The sequence below is a fragment of the Rhinolophus sinicus genome, chromosome 15, assembly GCF_057876585.1.
Source record: "Rhinolophus sinicus isolate RSI-liver-muscle chromosome 15, RSI-T2T, whole genome shotgun sequence".
In the NCBI taxonomy this organism is placed as follows: Eukaryota; Metazoa; Chordata; class Mammalia; order Chiroptera; family Rhinolophidae; genus Rhinolophus; species Rhinolophus sinicus.
Genome location: NC_142515.1, coordinates 13,063,317 through 13,084,631, shown reverse-complemented (window position 1 = coordinate 13,084,631; position 21,315 = coordinate 13,063,317). Strand labels below are relative to the sequence as shown.

General features: G+C 38.3%; 1 protein-coding gene across 1 annotated transcript in view; it reads left to right on the top strand.

Moving 5' to 3' along the window:
• Positions 1-1,344: 1,344 nt before the first annotated feature.
• The window catches only part of TRUB1 (TruB pseudouridine synthase family member 1), a 32,191-nt gene continuing 12,220 nt past the window's right edge, over positions 1,345-21,315 (top strand). The window contains exons 1-4 of the mRNA XM_019725235.3: positions 1,345-1,672; positions 4,947-5,045; positions 12,053-12,108; positions 20,209-20,290. Of these exons, the coding sequence (XP_019580794.3) occupies positions 1,387-1,672; positions 4,947-5,045; positions 12,053-12,108; positions 20,209-20,290 (523 nt within the window). The 5' untranslated portion in view covers positions 1,345-1,386. The remainder of the gene's footprint in view (positions 1,673-4,946; positions 5,046-12,052; positions 12,109-20,208; positions 20,291-21,315) is intronic.

Below are 21,315 nucleotides of genomic sequence, written 5' to 3'. Positions count from 1 at the left end.
CAAATTTCAGCTTTCCACCCAGCAAAAACTCCCCAAAGATTTTTTTTTTTGGCCTTTCATTTTGTGGTATAATATGCACAACATAAAATTTCCCTTTTAACCACTTTTAAGTATACAGTTCTTTGGTATTAAGTACATTTGCATCATTGTACACCCCAAAGGTTTAATTAGAGTTTGGTGATCTGATTGAAATGGGGTGAAAATACAGGAAGAAATAAACAGTCATTGAAACATTGTTCTTTCATGCATTTGTTGAATGAACGGGGCAAGATCAAATGGGGTCCCAAAATTGGTGATTCTGAGCAGCTAAGAAGCATCACTAGGATACTAGATATTAATGTGCAAGAGGATGATGAGGAAAAAGGATGGCTGTAGGGAAACTTGGGGAAACAATGAAGACCAACTTTATCTGTCTCACAACACTAATAATACCATTTAATGTATCTGGCACAGAAGTAAAATGAAGACTTTTTCTCCACGCTGCCTTGTGCTAGGATTAGAACAATTTTGAAGGGCAGTGAATAATTTCTAGAGAGGTTTCAAATCGAAAGTAAAATTTAATTTTATGAATTGCAATAATGTCTTTTGATATCTAAGCAGTGTGTTACTGTGGAATGCAATCCACAGAAAAGTGAGTATTAAAAATCTTGGAATTGTTGAGAATTACACGTGGGGATTGGAGGGTGGCCAGGGTGCATGACGGGCATCCAAATAAGCACACGTGATTTAGTATTGGCTGGGCCTAGAAATCTCTTTGGGGGAATTTGAAGAACTTGTATCCATTTATTCATTCCCAAATAGTTATTTAAGAGCCTACTATGTATGAGCCACTAACAAATGACACAGCAGCGAAGAGGTCAATACGTTCCTTGGTCTAATAGAGCTTACATTCAGGTGTATTTTAATTCTGCACCGTGAATCCAACAGCACAATAAATTGAAGCAGTGAACCAAGAGAGCCACAATTCTTCACAAGCCGCAGCAAAAGTCAGAACTTTAAGTTTTCTATTCTTGGATGCTGGGTCTTCTTAGTTCTTGGAAGGGGACCGGGCAGGTGGAATGTGACACGATTTCCCACCAAAAATATACAGTCTCAGTGTTCGGGTTACATAACTCTAAATTACACTTGTGGCACCGAACTAACACCACCTAAGAAGCAGACAGGGTTATAGCAGAAAAACCAATCGTCTCATCAGAGCCCTCAGAAGGCCACCTTTCAGCCAGCACAGGAAGGCTACGGACTACAATTCCCACAAGCCTTTGCGACCCTCCACCCCATCAGCATAGCTTCCAAGTCTGGGAAAGATGATGGGGTGTCGGGCGCACGCCTCATTGCGTCATTAGCGTGCGACTCTGGGATACAAATACAGGTCTGGGCTACAAAAGTATGGCAGCTGTCGAGGCTGCCGTGGTGTCGTCGTCTTCTTTGGAAAGAGACACAGCCCCAGTCCCTCGAACTGCAGGAACAGCTGCAGCAACGGCCGCCACCTCGTCAGCGACAGCTGCGGCCGCGGCGGTCGCGGCAGCGGCCAGGACTGGATCTGAAGCCAGGGTCTCCAAGGCCGCCATGGCTACTAAGCTGCTGTCCCTGAGCGGCGTGTTCGCGGTGCACAAGCCCAAAGGGCCCACTTCAGCCGAGCTGCTGAATCGGCTGAAGGAGAAGCTGCTGGCAGGTACTGCAGCCGGGGTGGGGACCAGGCTGAGGCGGTCGCCGCGACAGCGGAAGCCGCAGGCAGCTCTGGGTTTGTGCGCACTCATGGCTCGAGATAAAAGGAAGGTTAAGAGAGAATGACCATTGAATTAGATCTGGACCGAAATCGGGGGCGTTTGGCGCTTGGACCTGCCCCGACGTGAACTCCTGTAGCCTAGTTGGCACTTGTCTCTCTCAAGGGAACAAAACCCACTTATACACAAATAAACCTCAGCTCTTGGGCACACAGCCAATTTTCTGTAATCTCACCCCTCAGGAGCCCCCCCCCCTTTTTTTTGTTTGTTTAGTGTAGATGAACCCCACGCAAAGGAAGCACTGACTCTACCCCCAAAGTTGCATTCTTAAAAATATGTTGGAAATGCAGATATTACTTCGTTAACCAAGACTTAATACAGTGGTTTTCACGTAGGGGCATAAGAATTACTTCAAGTCCCTTTACAAATGCAGGTTCTTAATCCCTGCAGTCCCAGAGATTGTGATTCTGAGGGTCGGGGGTATTTTTAGGAAACTGCATTTTTAAACTTGCTCCAGGTAATTCTGCTGTAAATAGTCTACGGACCACATTTTGAGGAACACGGAATTTAACTCGGTCATTTCTCTAAGAGCATTCTTTTTGTTGTTTGTTTTTTCATCTACCCTGGGAGAATATTAGAAAAGCCTGAGGGATCTTTCAGTTCATCAGCTCAGTAGATATTTCAGTGGCATCAGGGAAGCTTAGCTGTGTTGAACACCTACAATTAGCCAGGTCTGTGCTGGCTTAGAAGGATGTGACGATGAAAGTTACTGTCTCTTCCTTTAACTAAGCTGGTAACCTAGTAATTTCTGCAGCCTTTGATGGTAAAACTATTTAGCCAGATATTCAAAGCCCACCAGAGTTTGGCCCTGGTCTGTCTTTCTATTAAACCAGTACAGGAACTGCCTTCTTACATTGTTTTGTATCCCCTGGCAAACTTGACACCTATTTTATGCAAAAACAAGTTATTCTGATGAAAATTTGTTAACTGAAACTTACACAATACAGATGAAAATGCATTTTGGCAATAGGTACATTCTTGCAGATGTTTATTTCCAGTGTTATATCTACTCATTCTTTTGTTAAACTGTCCCTACACTTTTGTTACCTGTAGGGATGGGTGATACAGTGGATGTTGAAAGAAGGAATTGCACAAGGACAAGCTGTGCGGTGTCTTCTCACAGTTGTTTCCTTCACAAAATTGCTGCTTTCGTTTGGCCTGATTTGTTAGCCAGACTGGTTTTTTTGATCCTAAAGGTTGTGATTACCATTCTTTCTCTCAGACAGTTCCTAATAGGACCAAAGCCGTATCCTGGCCTTCTGGTTAATCTGTCTCCAAAAACTGAAATTTCTTCTTGAAACTTGGTTAAAACTGATTGTTTCAGGGCTATTGCTGAGCCATTTTCTGGAAGCCACTCACTCAAATATAGGTATTGCTATTACTACTCTCCATTTCTATATTGCTTGTAATTGGCCTATTCTATATTTATATTAGCTAGACCAGGAATCCCTAAATGCCTTTCTGACTCGCTGTCATAATTACCTGGGAAGATTCTTAAAGATACAGATTCCAGGGCACCATATTCTAATGCCAGCCAGGTTGGACAACCACAGTCAGTGGTCACAGCCTCTATGTGTTAACATTCCTTGCCTTCCCTTACATCGATTCATGTCACACTAAAATCCCTGCTCTTCTTTGTCCGTTTGAATCCTTCAAGGCCTGAAACATCAGCATTTTATAGCTAGAAAAGACCTTATTAATTCTTCCATGAATGGTACCCGTGGGGTGAACCAAACTCCAATATAGTAGAGGTGGTATGTCCTCAAACTTGAAAGGGGTAAATTTGAACACAAAGGGACAATTAGCAAATTTATAGGCCTTCACACTCCAAGGAATGTCAAGTTGAAAATACAGAGAGATCCCCAAAAGTTATCTATAACTTCATGTATGAGAGATCCATAATGGGTTGCAAGTGAAAGGAGAAGGGTTGGAAGCCTAGGTGTGGCCTTTTAGGTGTCTATTAGAGCAGACAGCTGTGCCCTTCCAAGCGTGGTGATGTCTTACTCAGAGAGAGGCACTAGGACTGTTCCAGATACCGTGGTTCTGTCTCGGTTGGAGGTCATTACATGGTGAGGCTGAGCAACCCAGCGCTTTTTTTTTTTTTTTGCCAATTAATCTAGCTTTTCCACTACATCTTTGCTTTCCCCCTTTTCCTTTATCTGTCCGCGCTTTTCATTTTCTTTTGCTCCATTTTCTATTTTCTCTGTGTCAGTGGTAATAAGGAAGGTTTGACGGGCTTGGGCAGTCTAGATCAATACAGCCCAAGACAGTGATTCTTCTCATTTGAAGTCCAGTGGCCGGTCAGTGTTCTCTCAGGATATTGTTATATGCCATAATAACAACAACAATAACTATTAATACTATTACTTCTGCTGCTACTACTATTTCTTACTGTTACAGTGCTTTTTTTGTTTTTTTAATTTCCAAAGCACTTTCAGATAATATTATTTCAGTTTATCTTTATAATAGTTATAATAGGAATATGAGATAGGGCCAGGCTGGCATCCTTTTTTTTTTTTTTTTTTTTAATCTAAATGCTTTGGAGGTTAAGAAGCAATTTTGTTACCTATTTCCCACATAACCTTTTGTTGGGATTAACTTCTTTAAGGCAGTGAGAGTTTTGAGTAGGAGAAGAGAACAACGAATACTGATAGTTTGGGGACTTAGTGTTCTTAGGAGTAGCCCTGTATGAGATGTGCTCCCAACATTGGGTCCCTGGGGGTGCCGGAAAAATACACGAGGAAATGAAATAGGTTTAAAAATGAAATTGAGGACTTTTAAAACTAGCTGCCTATAGGAAAACTAACTTCCCTCTGTCCCTAACAGCCCACTGCTATTAGCAGTTTACCAGATTTTGGTGGGTTAGCCTGGATATTTAACCACTTTTTAAATTTTGTTTTCCCCCCAAGAAAATGAATCTTTGTTTCTAGATCACTAATTTTTGGAATATTATTTTGTTTTGTAATTTAGGGAGTATCTATATATTTTTACATCTTTGTTAGTAATGTTGCTAATAATATTGTCATAATCTTCATGTGTTAAGTTTGTACAGTACTTTTTATTTGTTTTGAATATTCCATCCACCCCCACCCCCTCATATTTATGGAGATTCTACTTCATTCATCTTGGTAATTACATTTTTTCTTCCAATTACTCTCATAGAAGCTGGAATGCCTTCTCCAGAATGGACCAAGAGGAAAAAGCAGACTTTGAAAATTGGGCATGGAGGGACTCTAGACAGTGCAGCCCGAGGAGTTCTGGGTAAGAAATATGAGTGGAAGTTTAATGTAACTGTTACTTAATATCAGAAAGACTATTGATTGAACAAAGGTAAGAAAAAGCCATGCCATTTTCAGTCTACTGTGGAGTATTTCAGATCTGCTGGATTTATAGTGCCATCTTCTAAAGAAGCCCTTAAATATTATGAGGTATACAAAACGATTAGAAGTAGACACTTTCATGTGTGGATAGGACTTTGAGAAAGGGTTTGTGTCTGTGCAGAAAAGAGTTGACAAAGCAGGCCCAAAATTACTGTCTTTAAAAACCCTGCTAGCAAGTAACAAGTCTTGCCCTTGGCTGGCATCTGGGAATTTGGGGTTTGGGGAGTGTTCCCACCCTTCCCTGTCTGATAAGGGTGGTTTGCTGTACCTCCACTGTGTGAACACTGGGTTTATACCAGACACCTGCTTTCCGTCTTGGAGTCTGGAACTTTGTCCCACCATGCAGGTAGAGGATGCCTGAGTGACCATTCCTCTCATCTCCCACAATAAAAACTTTGGGTGCTGAGTTTCTAATGGGTTTCTTTGAGCAGGAAGATTGCATACATGTTATCGCTTTTCTCATTATTGGAGAAAGGAGCGTACTCAAGTGCCCCCCACCCCCATAGGAGAGATAAGCAAACCTGGGCATGCATTTCTCCAGTGTCTTCGCCATGTGATACAGCTGTGTAACTTGACTATGTCACTGTAGTAAGTCTTAGCCGTGTATGAATTTTCCTTCATGGAGTGGTCTTGGGGACTCACAAAAAGGTACATGGCTCTGTTTTTTGTCTGTGTTGAATCTAATCTCTGAGATCAGCTCTCTTGAGAAGGTGAACCTTATAGTTCCTGAGAAGTCACTTTCTCTTGAGCATTTTAGTGCTTATGGAGGAAAATGGTAGAATTGATTGAGGGGAGAAAAATCATTTATCCTTTTTATTCTGGCATCAGGTAGAGGTTCTGAAATCTATCTTTACGCACTGCAAAAGTGTGTATCAACAGGCTAGGGATGCTTTACAAACTTTTTCTGTAACTACATTCTGTCACAGAAATATATACATTGGGGTTCCCCTACTCTCCTCTTTCTCCATATACTAGAAACAAACTTTATGGAATAATACTTAACCTTTTCACATGTTATGATGTTTCATATTTTATTCTATTTCAGTTTTTAAAATGCAGATCATAATCCACTGAATTGATTTAATTATGCACTAATGGGTTGTGACTCATGGTTTATAACTGTGCTACAGTATCCAATCCATTTTATTAGAGCTAAAATTAGTTAAAAAACAAACAACAACGAACCAAATCTAAGTGATCCAAAGGAAAAGAGTACTTATTTAGAAGGAAAGGATCAAATTGGTGAGGAAAATTATCAGTATGATTTTGCATTTTCTAAAATTACAGATTTTATTTAACTCATGTTGACAAAAATATCTTAAGGGTAAAATAGAAAAAAAGGAAATCCATTTTCTTGAATTAGAGAACTCGAATAGGCAAATTCTGACAATTTAATGTTACTATTTCCTACTATATCTAATGATATCCATTTGTGAAGCACTTACTATGTACTTAGCACATTTATAAATTATATACTTTAATCCTTATTATAAAACTACAGGGTAGGTATTATTATCCCCATTTTACAAAAGAAACGAAGACCCCAGAGATAAAATAACGTGTGCATTATCATAGTTAGTGAGCAGCAAAGTCAGGATTTGAACCCATGTCACTTAGTTCCGAAACCTCTGCCCTAGTGGGGTGGCACACACCTGGCACGCCTGCTTTTGTTCCCTACTCTCCATCCCCACCCCAGGAATTCCCAGGCATCACAGCATTCTTTGCCATTGGTCCTAGTTGTGGCTTTACAGTTCCCATCCTTTCAGAACTCCTTGAGTTGAAGCTGATTTGTCATAACCATTCTCTTCTACTGTTTTCCAAGGCACAGCACCGTAAGTGTAAGAAAAGAGAGGATAAGATCTGCTGCTTATTTATGAATAGACCGATTCTATTAATTGCTGGTGATATTCTAGGCAGTTAGTGAAATAAGTTTATTTTTTACTCTAAACCTATGGGATGTTGTCAAAACTTACATTTCAGCCTTACAAAAAGGTGGCATTTGACTGAGATTTGAGTAAGTAGAAGAGACTGTATTGCAAATAATTTTTCATTTGGAAGCTTAATTTACATTTGAGCACACAGGAACCTTTATGATAATTTATGTTCATATGTAAAATTTATGAATTTATCTTGTAAAACTGATGAATAAGAAAGTTTCCAATAAAGAATAGAGTGAAAACAAAAAAAAAGAATAGTAGGTATTTTAGTCACAGCATACGAAATATTTTTTGTCTAAGTTAGCAGTTGCAGAGACTGTTAAGAGAAGTTGATTTTTGTTGCATGGTGAAATAAACACAGCTCTGATCATACATGAGTTTGAGTACTGTCTGCTTTATTTACTGATTACACACACCCTGTGCAAATCCTGTAACCTCTATGAATTTCAGTTTATCTCTTAAAAAGGGTAGTATCTACCATAACTGTCAGAAGGTTTATTGAATTATCTCATGAAATATTATAGAGCTATATACTGTAATCTGAAGTTCTTCATAAAGGTATTTAAAAAAAAAACAAAACAACTGGACCTGTATGAAAAAAAATACTTTTACTTTCAATATTTTAGATTGTTTTTGCTGTTTTTTTCTTTGTAATGTTAATGGAAAAAATTTAAGAATTTAGCTGGCAATTTAAGATATTTGCAATTCAGGTTTATAATTCTGTTAATCTATTATATATATATAGTGTGTATATATATATATATATATATATATATATACATACATACATATATACATATATATACGTATATATACATATATATATATATATATATACACATATATATATAAAATCTACTATATAATTCTGTAAAGAGGGCTTGCAGAATTCTCCAAAATCTTGTAGTAGGCAAAATAATGGCCCCCTCAAGGTATCCACCTCCTACTCTCTGGAACCTATGAATATGTTAGGTTACATCACGAGAGGAAGTTAATGTTGCTAATCAGCTGACTTAAAGAGATTCTCTTGGAATACCTCAGTGGGCCTGGTGCGATCACAAATAGTTTTTAAAAGTGAAAGAGAAGGCAGGAGAGAGAAGAGGTGCATTGGATTGATTGCATTGCTGTTATGGAGTAGGGAAGGGGGTCACAAGCCAAGGAATGTGAGCATCTTCTCGAAGCTGGCAACAAGCAAGGAAACTGCCCTAGGAAGGCTCAAGAGAAAGGTTCTCCCCTTGGGCTGCCAGAAATGAACACAGTCGTGCTGATCCCTTGAATGTTAGTAAAACCCATCTCAGACCTCTGAGCTTCGGAACTAGGACAATAACCGCTAAGTAGGCAAACTAATACGCACGTTTATTATAAATTACTTAAACTGGAAACGGAGTTTCTATATAGCACTTTAAAAATTTTTATTTTTTAACTTTAGGAGTTATAAAATCACAGTGGGACAATTAGGAAATAAAGTTGAAGATAAAAATTATTCATTTTTTCCCCTGTCAAACAATAATTATTGTTAATATTTTTGCCCTAGTTCCTCCTGCTTTTTGTCTGTGCAAATTGTAAAAATTGAGCTGTTTTACTGCATGTACATTTGTATCCTGGTTTTTGTCACTTACATAATAACATAAGCATTTTATTATGTTAATTAAAAGACTCTTTGTAAGTGTTTTTTCTTTTTTTACTTTATTGAGAAATAACTGACAAGTATAGTTGAATATATTAAATTGTTGAAATCATACCAAGTATTCTCTGACCACAGTGATATGAAACTAGAAGTGAGTAACAGGTGGAAAGCTGGAAAACTCACAAATATATGGAAATTAAATAACACACTCTGAACAACCAATGGGTCAAAGAAGAAATCAAAGGGAAATCAAGACATACCTTGAGACAAATGAAAATGGAAGTGCAACATAGCAAAATTTATGGGATGCAACAAAAGCAGTTCTGAGACAGAAGTAAACATTATTTTTAATAGCAACATAATGTGCTGCCATATGGATAAAATGTAATTTATTTAACCGTTTCCCTATTTGAAGTCCTTGACGTTATGAGAGCTTTGTTAGTAGAACTGATTTTGTGAGGAGCATCTTTATGAATAAAACTTTTTCTTTGTTTTGGATTATTAAGATAAATTCCTAGAAAATACAGGTCTTTTAAGATGATTGCAAGGGTGTCTTAGAATTAGATAAATGGTAGTAGAAGCTTCCAACTGCAAAAAGCTTTGGAATTACATGAGTAATACCCTTGCCTGTCCTAATGTGGCTCTCATCATAAATAAAGTCTACTTTTATGAATTGAGAATAGAGTACTAGGCCATTTGGATAGGTTTGGAGATAGTGAATGTTTTTACTAAGAAACATTTGCGATCAGAAAATTTGAGAGAGGGAAAATAGTAACTGAGATAGTGCTTGGAAAACCCTGTTATTCATTCATTCTCCTAATTCTTAACACTTTTTCAAACTGTTGTGTGTTTGCTCATGCTTTTCTTTTCAGATCAATTCCTAATCCCCGTCTTCTTTAGTTGTATGGAGACCCTGCTGATCTTTCCAGATTCCCCTGAAATGCAGTCTCCTACCTGTGAAGCCTGCCCGTTTGCTCTTTATCTTGTTAATGTAAAACTTCATTCTATTCTTTGTTTCTGTTAACTCACAGGGCTGAAACTACTCTTATTCCTGTACCTATACAACAAGTACTGAATAAAATTTTGAATGATTGAATGGGGAAAAGTTGAGTAAAACTGTTGTCCAGTAAAGGGTCCCTTGCATGAAAGCTGCTTGTTAGCTGGGTTTCAACTCCAGATAATTTTCTACATGCCACTTCTGTATTGGTCTTCCCCAAATTCTGCTCTCAGGAATCGCCAAACTTCAGTGGGCCTTGGTTTTCCTGGATATAAAATTAGAGGATTAGGATAGGTAACTCGAAGATGCCGTCTTGTTTTAAGTTCTATTCTGGGTTACTGAACTAGCAGAGAAAGCATCATTAGTTCAGCATTTCAACCATGACTAACCTGAACACGTCAGCCTGCTCTTGAGAAATCCCTGCTCTCTGACTGATAAACCCACTGTGCTCATCCTTGTATCTGAAAATTAGCGCAGTTTGTTCCTTCTTTAGAACATGGTTCTCTCTCCTCTGTGTTCAAATCCTATACATCCTTTGAGGCCTAACTCAAAGTCTGTCTGAGATGCTCGAATGAAGTGTCGAATGAAGTGTCCTCTGCCCTCTTTAGCCACTTAAGGTGCTTCCTCCTTTACCTCCTACAGCAATTATTGTCTTTTGACACTTAATTCACTTTGACACTTAATCGTATACTATCATTATTTAGTGTTATTAATTCAGACCACATTTTTCTGAGCTCTTGTGATTTCCCTTGTCTGTGTTTTCCCTATGAGGTTATAAGCTTCTTCAAAGTCAGGAAATATGCTGTTCCATTAAAAGCATTCTTGGGATTGTGTGCTTAGTAGCTGCTCAGGAAATACTGATTGGGGGATTCTTGAACGGGATGAAATTGCACTGAATGTTATTGTTATACAAAGTTTTTGTCTTGGCAGTTAGCAGCTACTGTTGGAAGAATACTGTGCTCAATAAGGATACTAACAGCAGACAGTGTTTTTCTTAGTCCTTAAACCAATATGACTATCGTGGAAGCTCAGAAGGGGTTTGGGATAGACTATGAAGGAGTTGGGATTTGAGCTGGTTTCAAAGGGTGGACTTTGAATACTTTACGAGGGAGTTGGTGCTGTAGGCCATGGGGGGCAGGGTTTGTAGTGTGCAATATAGGTTTTCAGAAGTGGTTATGGAATGGTATGCGTTGGAAGGGGAAGGGATAGGAAGTAGAAAAGCCAGGTTTGCAATGGTTTAGGCTGATTCAGGCTGGTGGCAGTGGAAGAGAGCTGAGATGAGTACGGTGGCAAGGGGGAGGGAAAGGGAGGGCGTCTGCTCTTGGGCAGCCTGGTGTGAATTTGACCTCCGCCTCTTACTAGTTGTGAGATGCTGGGTAAAGTTCTTAGTCTCTCCCTGCTTCAATTTCCTCATCTGTAAAATAGGGGTAATAGTATTACCTTTCTTTATGGTTGTTAAAAGGATTAAATGAGCTAATGCATGGAAAGCATTTAGAATAGAATTTAATACATGGTAAACTCAGTGAGCGATAGCTGCTATAAATATTAATGGTAACTCAGCATGCCAATCATTTCTCCTTGTTTCTTGGAATTCTGAATTGTGGTTATATGTGTCCTTTTACAAAATTGTCTCCATTGATGAGAAATACTTCAATTCTTACAAAAATTTGCTTGCTATTTAGTGAAGAGTTGACTCCATCCTCTCACCCTCACCTGGCGAAATGTGTGGTCATAAGGATAAACAATGTTTGATATTGAAGAGACAGGTGGGCCGTTGTACTTTATACGAGTATGTGGTCTACGTGCAAGTACATTCTCCAGGCTCTCATTTACTCTGTATTCTTCTTTGTCTTGGGTTGATTTGTTATGTTTCTCTTTTCTTGATTGTATACTGCTGGGCACTAATCATCTTTAAATGGTTCGTTAGCTATGATGATGGTTTTTTCTTTGTTTAATAATGAACTCTGTCAAAAGACTTCATCATACCATGGTTAATTGTATCATGGATTTTTCACTGATGCCCATAAAAATCCCAGTGAGTCCTTTGAGAGTTTTCTAAAACTTTTTATTATCTAATTGACTGGGTTGAGGTTTCTACCATGTTTTTACACTTTGATAAAGAAAAAAAAAGTCTCCTATTCCTTCTTCGGAATTTCTTAGTTGCGAGACAAGTTCCACTGACTGGAGTAATGGGAGCCCTCAAATTATGCTAAATATATGCTCTTTTGTTACATATGCCAAGAAATCATGACCAAAAAAATATGTAGAGATTTTGAAAACTGCTTTTCAGAATAGAGTGTCATAACATTTCTTTCTTTGATTTGTAGTGGTTGGAATTGGAAGGGGAACCAAACTGTTGACCAGCATGTTGTCAGGGTCCAAGGTAAGATTACTGAAATCGTTCTGGTTTTCATTCTTAGAATGTTTTTCCTAATGACCATGTGTTGGATTTTATCAATTAAAAAATAAGCTATGTAAATTGCATGAATGAGTGTCAGTCCTGAGTGGTAATCACAATGCCTATAATCATGATAACTGAGAATCAAAATATTGAGACTAGGGGGCAGACGGGTGGCTCGGTTGGAGCACGAGCTCTGGGCAGCGGGGCTGCCAGTTTGATTCCCACATGGGCCAGCGAGCTGCACCCTCCGCAACTAGAATGAAGTCAATGAGCTACCGCTCAGCTCCCGGGTGGCCAGGTGGCTCGGTTGGTTGGAGCATGGGCTCTCAACCACAAGGTTGCCGGTTCGATTCCCACATGGGCCAGTGGGCTCTCAATCACAAGGTTGCCAGTTCGATTCCCACATGGGCCAGTGGGCTCTCAACCACAAGGTTGCTGGTTCAACTCCCTGAGTCCTGCAAGGGATGGTGGGCTCCGCCCGCTGAAACTAAGACACAGCTCCTTGAGCTGAGCTGACGCTGAGCTCCTGGATGGCTCAGTTGGTTGGAGTGCGTCCTCTCAACCACAAGGTTGCGGGTTGACTCCCGCAAGGGATGGGGGGCTGTGCCCCCTGCAACTAGCAATGGCAACTGGACCTGGAGCTGAGCTGCGCCCTCCACAACTAAGATTGAAAGGACAACAACTTGACTTGAAAAAAGTCCTGGAAGTATACACTGTTCCTTAATAAAGTCCTGTTCCCCTTGCCCAGTAAAAAAAAAAAAAAAAAAAAAAAAAAAAAAAAATATATATATATATATATATATATATATATATATATATATATATATATTGAGACTATACACTGGAATTCTTAATTGGAAAACAAATTTGACTTATAGAAGAAAAACTCGACAGTGCCCATAATTTTAAAAAATTATATTTAGTTTTTTAATATAATTATATGTCTTAGATGAAAGAGAACTTACAGATCCTAAATTCTGCTGGCAGATAATCTTTAAACCTTGGAATTTTTATAGAAACAATACCATTTTGTAAACTATGCACTTTTCAACAAAAGACATGCTTTGTTCAATGGTTGCAAATATTTGCTAAAGAAAAGAATTGGGCTTCTTTCAATGAGTTACATCATTCATCTGTAGGAGCAGCCTTGACTGAATTCAAAAGCACTTTTGGAGGTGCTTGAAAGGAGTGAGGGGGAGGGGTTATGCAGACCCTGGGGCGGTCTTAAACCTGTGGACTGCTTCGGGCATTCAGTGAGTGACCCCCAGGAGGGAAGAGCAGGGTGGGGGGCACACTGGTGCAGGATGTCAGAGTGGCTGACCTTTCTGGGTTTCTCTGTTTTTCCTTAGGAAAAATGACTCAATTCTCTCTAGGGGTCTCTTCTAGCTCTAAAAGAGATAATAATACCTGTATTCTACTTAGTAACCAGGTTATAATAATTGGGGTTAGGGGCCAGTGAAAATGCCTGTGGGAGGAAGATTAGTAAGCCATTAGGTAGAGAAGAATTTCAGCAAGCACCTGGGCTGAACTTTTTGTTTCAAAACCCTTGCTCTAAGTGGGATGTAGATACTTGGTAACGTGATTTTTGTCTAAATTGTTACTTTTTTAAAAAATGTGGTCAAACACCATTACAAATTTTTTTCATTTCATTGCAGACTAATTGATGACTTTTGCAAAATATAATTAAAATGTTATGGCAATGCCAAATTGTTGAATAAGTTTCTAAATACCCTCATTTTCTGAACTTTTCGTGGATGCTTGCCCTTGTAACCAGCATCCACACTTTGAGTGGCACTAGTCTAAGTAAGCTTTTCTTAAGATAAAAAGCCCCAGAGAGCATACAGCCTTTGACATCACATTTTAGTTAACTGGCATATAACCTGTGTCTTTCAGTTGGAAGGAATCTTAATGCCTTAGATGGAAAAATTTCAGTGTGACTTGCTCTGCAGTCTTCAGAATGTTGGTGTTGAAAAACCACAGAATACAAAAACTGTGTTAGCATGGACGAGTTTGGTTGTTTTACAGTAAATTTGTACACTGTGCTTAAATACTGACACACAGGGTGTAGAATCTGTTTTCTGAGACATGTTTTTTTGCCAGTTGCTTAATACTTGTTTCTTAACTCCAAAATATAAGCCTTGGTAATTTTGATACAGGATTATCCCTGATTTTTATTTTGTTTTTTAACATTATTTGGTATTTTCCAAAATCTTTACAATGAACAAGTGACTTTTAGAATAACAAAAAAGATACATTTACATGAAAGAATTTATTTGGGTTTTCCTAAGATAAAATAGGTTGAGTTCATTGGAATGTTTATTATCCACCCTTCCACCCCCAACCACAAATACACAAAACACACACTGTATGTTATTGAAAGGTTTTGCATGTAAATTCCAGGTGTATTTCCAGAAATATGACAACTGGAAATGTAAGTACATCATTGGCTATGGCTTAAGTTTTATCACAAACCATTTTGGTATTCAGCTCGGAAAGCTGAATGGCATACAGTGAAATCAGTAATCCTCAGTAACTTAAATAGAAAATCCCTCATTACAGAAACCTAGTTCGTGGGTGTTTCACATTTCAAAAACAGGATTATTATCTCATTAGCTATTTGTGTTTTTTATACTTTTAATTTTAGATTATGTATTTGTTGAAAATTAAACCATTTAAATTTTACCTTTATGTTGACGATTATATTTTTATCAAAAGTAATCGAAAACTGTTAATGAATTTTTTAAAATTCATTTTTTTATTTTTAGCACTGGAAGGTATCTTAGAGATCCTCTTATACAGTGGCTTTCAAAACTTTTTTGACCAAGACCCATAGTAAGGAATTTGTTTTACATCAGGACCCTATATACACATACATGTATACAAAACAAAACTTGTATCAAACAACTTTAACACTATATATAGTGTACTCTTGATATCTTTCCTTCTATTTCATTTTTTTTTTTATAAAAAGGTGCCTGCAGCCTCCTAACTGGACACAGACCTACTGTTTGACCTAATGTTTACTCTTTTCCACTTCCTACTTTTATAGGTGAATTTTCATTTGCATCACAGACAGACTTGGACGTGTGTCGGGTGGAGTTACCTCAAGAGTAGACATATTTAGTCCTCGGATGGCAGCTGTCCGATGTGCATGTCACAGTCCACACCTCCCTCATCCTCCCGTCCCAATTAGAGACCCTGCTAATTGAACCAAGAAACATGCTCAGAAGCCTGTTCATCGTAATGTACTTCATACAACCACCGTCAATTAGTGGGTGGGGTGCTGACCCTTTCAGTAAAATCTTCAGACCATGAGGTTAGTTTGCTTCCGTTTTGAAGACCAGACACTATTCAGACCCCACCACTCCTTTTTCGCATTCTTTCCCTTTCAGATGAGAGTAAGATTTAAGAGGAGAGTCTTTCCTGGTCTTCTTCGTTAGCTTCGTCTCCATCTTATGGAAAGCTTTGCTCTGCCAATGAGCATGCTGCTTCTTTCATTTTTTCCCTCTTCATTCCCTTTTGGGATTACGTGTATAATGTGTATAACAAGCAGCTAGGTTTCTGGGCAGCGCTTTTATACAGAAGTTGCTCGGTAAGTGCTGTTATTACTATTCCTAAGTGTCTCACCAATCCCCAAATCTCTCTCGCTTGAGTTCTAGGCCTGTTGGATCTCTAACGTCATGTTGCACAGACACCTGATATTTATTTTCTCCAAGCAGGTTCTGTTGGAAATCTTGAATACAGCTAATTTCATTCCTTTCATTCCTTTCTGTGATTTCTGGTGGCCTGAGCAAAGCATGGCACTCAACAGAAAAAGGAAGCATGCCAGCTATTTAAGGGAGTAACGGTTTCTCTGGGCATCAAAGTCAGAAAGACATTTCTCACAGTCAGGACTATTGAATGACAGATAGGTGGTGGTACTCAAAAATGGTTTTATAACACATGTAGATCTACAGAACTATAGCAAGTGAAATGATTCTGAGAGAAGTTAGGCCAGTGGTTCCCTTTGACCTAACTTGATCTAAGGTTACCTGGAAAAAGGCAATGGATGCATAGCCAGGCCCTCTTCTATCTCCCCTAAACTATACTTTCTTTGAGCCAGTCATCGAGCAGAGCTGGATAGCAGATGTACTTTGAAGCAACAGACTTTGATGAGATTTTGAGTATTTATTAAGTTTCTATATTGCTTATTAAAGTTGGTTACCGTATGTGTGCTTTAGAAACCAGATGAGCAGATGGAAGGGCTGATGTTCTGTTATGAAATCAGTGATGCCATATAAAGACTCTAACTAGCATTTTCCAGATACAAGGCTACTCCCTTATCTGTGTGGAGATACACCATAATAATACCTGTAAGTAAAGCCAACATTTGCTCAGAAAACAGCTTTGTGTGCCCTACAAGTGTTATCATTGGGGTGTACAAACTTTTCTACCCTGGATGTATTCAAAGGACAGTAATGTATCCCAAGAACACAGAAGCATTTTTAGGGTAACCAGTCAATGTCAACTCTAAAGTGTGACTTGAGTAATACTCCCGCGAAACCTAGCCAACTATCTACGATTTGAGCATTTCTAAGCCACTTTCTCCAGAGGTTAGTCCAATTTGTACCTTTTCTTTACACTTAATAATCTTAACATTTCATAAGTACTATATTGAAAATTTTGAAGAGCTTACACTTATGAACTGTACAAAGCTACTCCTTTTTAATGAAGACATTCAAAGCTACACGTTTTTGGTTTGGTGAGGCTTTTTTGTTTGTTTCTAAATGTTCTTCCTCATTCTAAATAATATTCCTTTGTCGGTTTGTGAAACTTTGAATCATAAGCTTTCAAAATCAAACTTCAGAAAAAGCCATTGCCTAGTGAAGGTAGAAATGGTTGTGTACAATTTCTGTAATGCAAACATTTTCCTTTCTCCTAAAGAGTACAGAACCAATTTGCTTTTAAAGTTATCTAGTTACTGTCTGCTGTGGGGTTCAGGGAGCTTGAAGATGAGTGAAGTAGAGGGTAGAGTAACAGCAGAATCACCGAGAAACCAGGAATCCCAAAGAGCACACTGTTCGATGGAAACTTCTTTAAAAATTCTACAGGACTTCCATTTCTTGTAGTGGACTTATATTGCAATGAATACATTAATAGATATATACCATGGAGAATAAACAACTCTTAAAACCCTGTTTTTGTGTAGAATTTAGGCCAGTGAAAAGTATCTTAAACCCCATAAGATAAAAGGGTAGGATTGTATATACACATTCCCATGTCTCTTTTCTTCTATCCCATAACTTCTTGGTGGCGAGGCTTTGTTTCAGCTGCAGGCTTAACTGTCTGGGTGGGTTTTCCTAAGTAGTCTGTGGATCATTAAATAGAATTGAAAGATAATTATAGCTAGATTCCAAGACAAGGGAAAACTGGCAGTCAACTATGATTTAGATCAATAGTTCATAGATTATGGACCCGAGACTCCTGAGGCTTTTTCAGCGTTTCTGTTGAAGGCAAAACTATTTTCATAGTGTTGCCTTTTTTTTACTTGCAATCTTACAAGTACCCAGTGGGGTTTTTCAGAGGTTACCTGATGAACAATGTTGTCATGGCTCTGATGGCTAAAGGAATGTGTACATGTGTATTAGTGTTTTAAACGTTTTTCAGTTTTAATTTCTAATACAGTAAATACCGACAGATAGAACCCATATGAAAAGAAATTGTGCCAGGGTTTCTTAATAACTTTCATGTATGTATAGAGGTTCTGAAACCACAGTGTTTGTGAACTGCCGGTTTAGGTATTATTTCCCCTAAAAAGAATCCAGCATGTGGCCAGATTCTGTATAACTGCTGAACCTAGAATGGTTTGAAACTTGGCGGGTGCATCCTGGATGTCCAAAACTATGGTGAAATGCGAAGCATTGCACACATAGGAACTTCTCCAGCGTTGCTGATGGGACTTTTCCATCTAGTAAGAAACAGTAGACGGACAATGCAAAATCCAAGGTACCAGTTTATAATTTGGGAAGATAAGGAAAGCAGTGACCATCTATAGGTAATTGTGTGCCAGGCAATATGGCATGAGCACGCAGTAGGATGAACTACTGGGAACAGAGGTTGTCTGTTGTCCCCATCACACCCTTCCCCTCTGCAGGCTGCTGTCATTGATGCCTTAGCCTGTTCCACTGGGACCTAGAGGCAGGGCCCTCTGTAGTATATGTCTGTATCTCTCACAAGTACATAGGAGAACTCTGTATATTCACATCCTTAAGAAACATAATTGAATACGTGAGCATGCTACTGAATGAGTGAATATCTGATGTTGATTTGATAGAGGCCTTCATTCTTTTTATGTAAGAAACTTGTATTGAGCACCTACTCTTAGCTATGCTGTGGGCATGGGTGAGTGGCAGTTGGGGTGCATTAACGGCAGCTTTGAAAGGTGAACAAGTTTGAGCCTTAGAGAAGAGAGGGAGCTGCAGGCCAGGGAAGTACGATGTGCCAAGGCCGAGGACGCCGTAGTTCAGAGACTAGAATGAGCATTCCTACTTGGGAAGCACTGTCAGGTTCCCAGTTAAAACCTGTTACGTAGCAGAACAGTGGAAACACACTGAAGGCACAGCATACTGGATGATTGCGCTGTGTTTTTCTCATGCAACTGGACAGATGAAGATAAAAATCAGAAGATAAAAATCAGAAGATAAAAATCAGAGAGAGCATTTGTCCTTTTACTGTTCCATATGGGAACTCAGTGTAACCAGATGAGTCACTCTAACCATTGTTACTGTGACTCATTCTTTATCATTTTTTTAAAATAATAGTATTGTTTTCCATTGCTTACCAGGGTGAGGTACTGTGGCTCTAAACTTTACTTCTTTTCAGGAGGTACTGTTATTTCCCCATTTTAAGATAAAGGAAAGGAGGTTCCAGCAGGAAAGGCTAAAACTTAAGTACTTTACCAGTTGTGGGGGAGTGAGGCTTCAAATGTTTGCGTGTGTGCTCTTGCCACTTACCTGCTGTGCGTCTCAAGGTTGATTGTTCCAGAAGATAGAAGCAGGAGTGGGCATTGCAGGTGATGAGACCGAATGTTTAGTTACAAGAAACTAATTTTTGTCAATTTAATGAAAAATGTAAAGAAGTTCATTCAAATGCATTGGAACATTCCCTTTTATGTTGTATCTGTAAAAAAGAAAATTCTGAGCTATATAACAGAAGATGATTTCATCAAAGGGCACTGAGGCTGATATAAAATGTCTGTTTGCTTATGATAATTTGAAATTTTAATATTTTTTCATTTTTGTCTCCCGTCCCTTTACTAGCATAATAAGCTTGTCATTAATAAACTCTTATTTGAGCTTCCTCTTTTAAAAATGGCTCACAATACTACATATTCTTTTCAGTGGGAATTATATTCCTTGCATTTTTCTCACTATTTCATGTGATACTGCAAACAAAATTTGAATTTGACCATATGAGAGGAGTATACAGAAGTAGCACAGCGTGCCCCGAGATGAGAAGTAAAACACGCCTCAGTTAACTCGGAATGCTCTACTTCTTCACATGTGGATAATGGTCGGTTCTTATAAGCGACTTGCTTCCTTTCAGAGAGTTACGTAGTTAGCGTTTGTTTAAATGCATAATCAAGTCACAAAGAATACTCTTGAGTATTTCTTATAAAAAAGAGTAAAAGGATTTATTTTAAAATTAATGTTAACTGTACGTGTGGTAAAATTGTTGAATCTTGTGATGGCCATGTAGAGGTATATTGTACCATTCTCTTTACTCATAAACATGTTTAATAATTTTCTTTCAAAATCAAAACTGGTCTTAGAAATTGGTTTGCAATTACAATATGCTTATAAGCTATAATTATCAATAAAGTCAGACTTGACTTTGTCATATTGGATGGTGTGGGAAGTTTATGAATGTTCTTCAATTTAAACACTACTTCCCACATATTAAAAACTAGCAAAACACTTGCAGTCTATTATTTTTGTCTTTATTTTGTATCGAGTTGGTAGTATTAGTAAAATTCTGTGTGAACTTGCTAACAGTTTTCTCTGCCTTATGGCCTATACTTCTCCCTTGCTTCTCTTCCTCTAGAGGTACATTGCCATTGGAGAGCTGGGGAAAGCCACTGACACGCTAGATTCTACAGGGAGAATAACAGAAGAAAAACCTTACGGTATGACGTTCATCTCATACACTCCTCTTTTTTAGCATTTAGAGAAAGTTTCTGTGAATCCAGAATTTTAAAATGAATCTCTTACTTGGTGTGACCAGTGATTTTAGTTCTGTTACATTTCTTTACATTAATAAGATTGGAAGTGGTTTATCACATTGTTATTTCTTTGGTATTAGTGTGTTAATGAAGATTTGTTATAATTGCCTCTTTTCCTATGTCCAGTGTTTTTCAGAATTCTTCCGAATCCCTTTCCAAAAAACATTTGTAGCTAGGATTTAGGGCATTTTTCCTAGTAAAAAAGAAACAAAGCAGAGAGACTTGTTAGATTTTTACCTTTGTCTTGCTATCTTTTTGTTTGTTTATTTTACAATTATTTCTTCATTGTTGAAATAAATGTACCAGGTTCAGTGCTTTAAAGCTAATCATGTGTCTTTGCTTTTGGAGTATGTAAAGATACGACAAAGGGAAAGCTATTTGTCTGGAAGTAAGGCAGAACTCACTGGGCCCACCTCAATTTTTCTACTATTCCTTTCTTCACTACTTTAAGAAAGGATAGATAAATGAAATGGTTTCCTAGCAACTCTCACAGTGCTCATGCTATTTATAATGCCGCAGTCGCATTTTTGTACAGTCAGTTCACCTATACTATGATGTCATGAATTGTGAATTATTTGTAGGCTTTCGGGGTTGGTTTTTTGCCTGTTTAATGTTACCTCTTCTTAATTTAGTGGTAGGCAATCCAGCATCTGGCTCTCCTGTGGTTTTGGCTTGAGTGTCCTCACTGTATATTTCATATTGCCCCAGGACTGAGATCCGCTTTTTTTCCTTGTTCATAGTAGCTTCACGTGACCTGTTAATATTTATTTATATGTAGCTAGTCTCTTGCTTGATTAATTTAGCAATATAATCCACACACACACACAAAATCCCTGATTGATTTTGAATCTTTTTAAAAATAGGTGTTGAATTATCCTTGAAATTATGATTATTAGGAAGTAATAGCAGACGCTCACTTAAGGAAAACC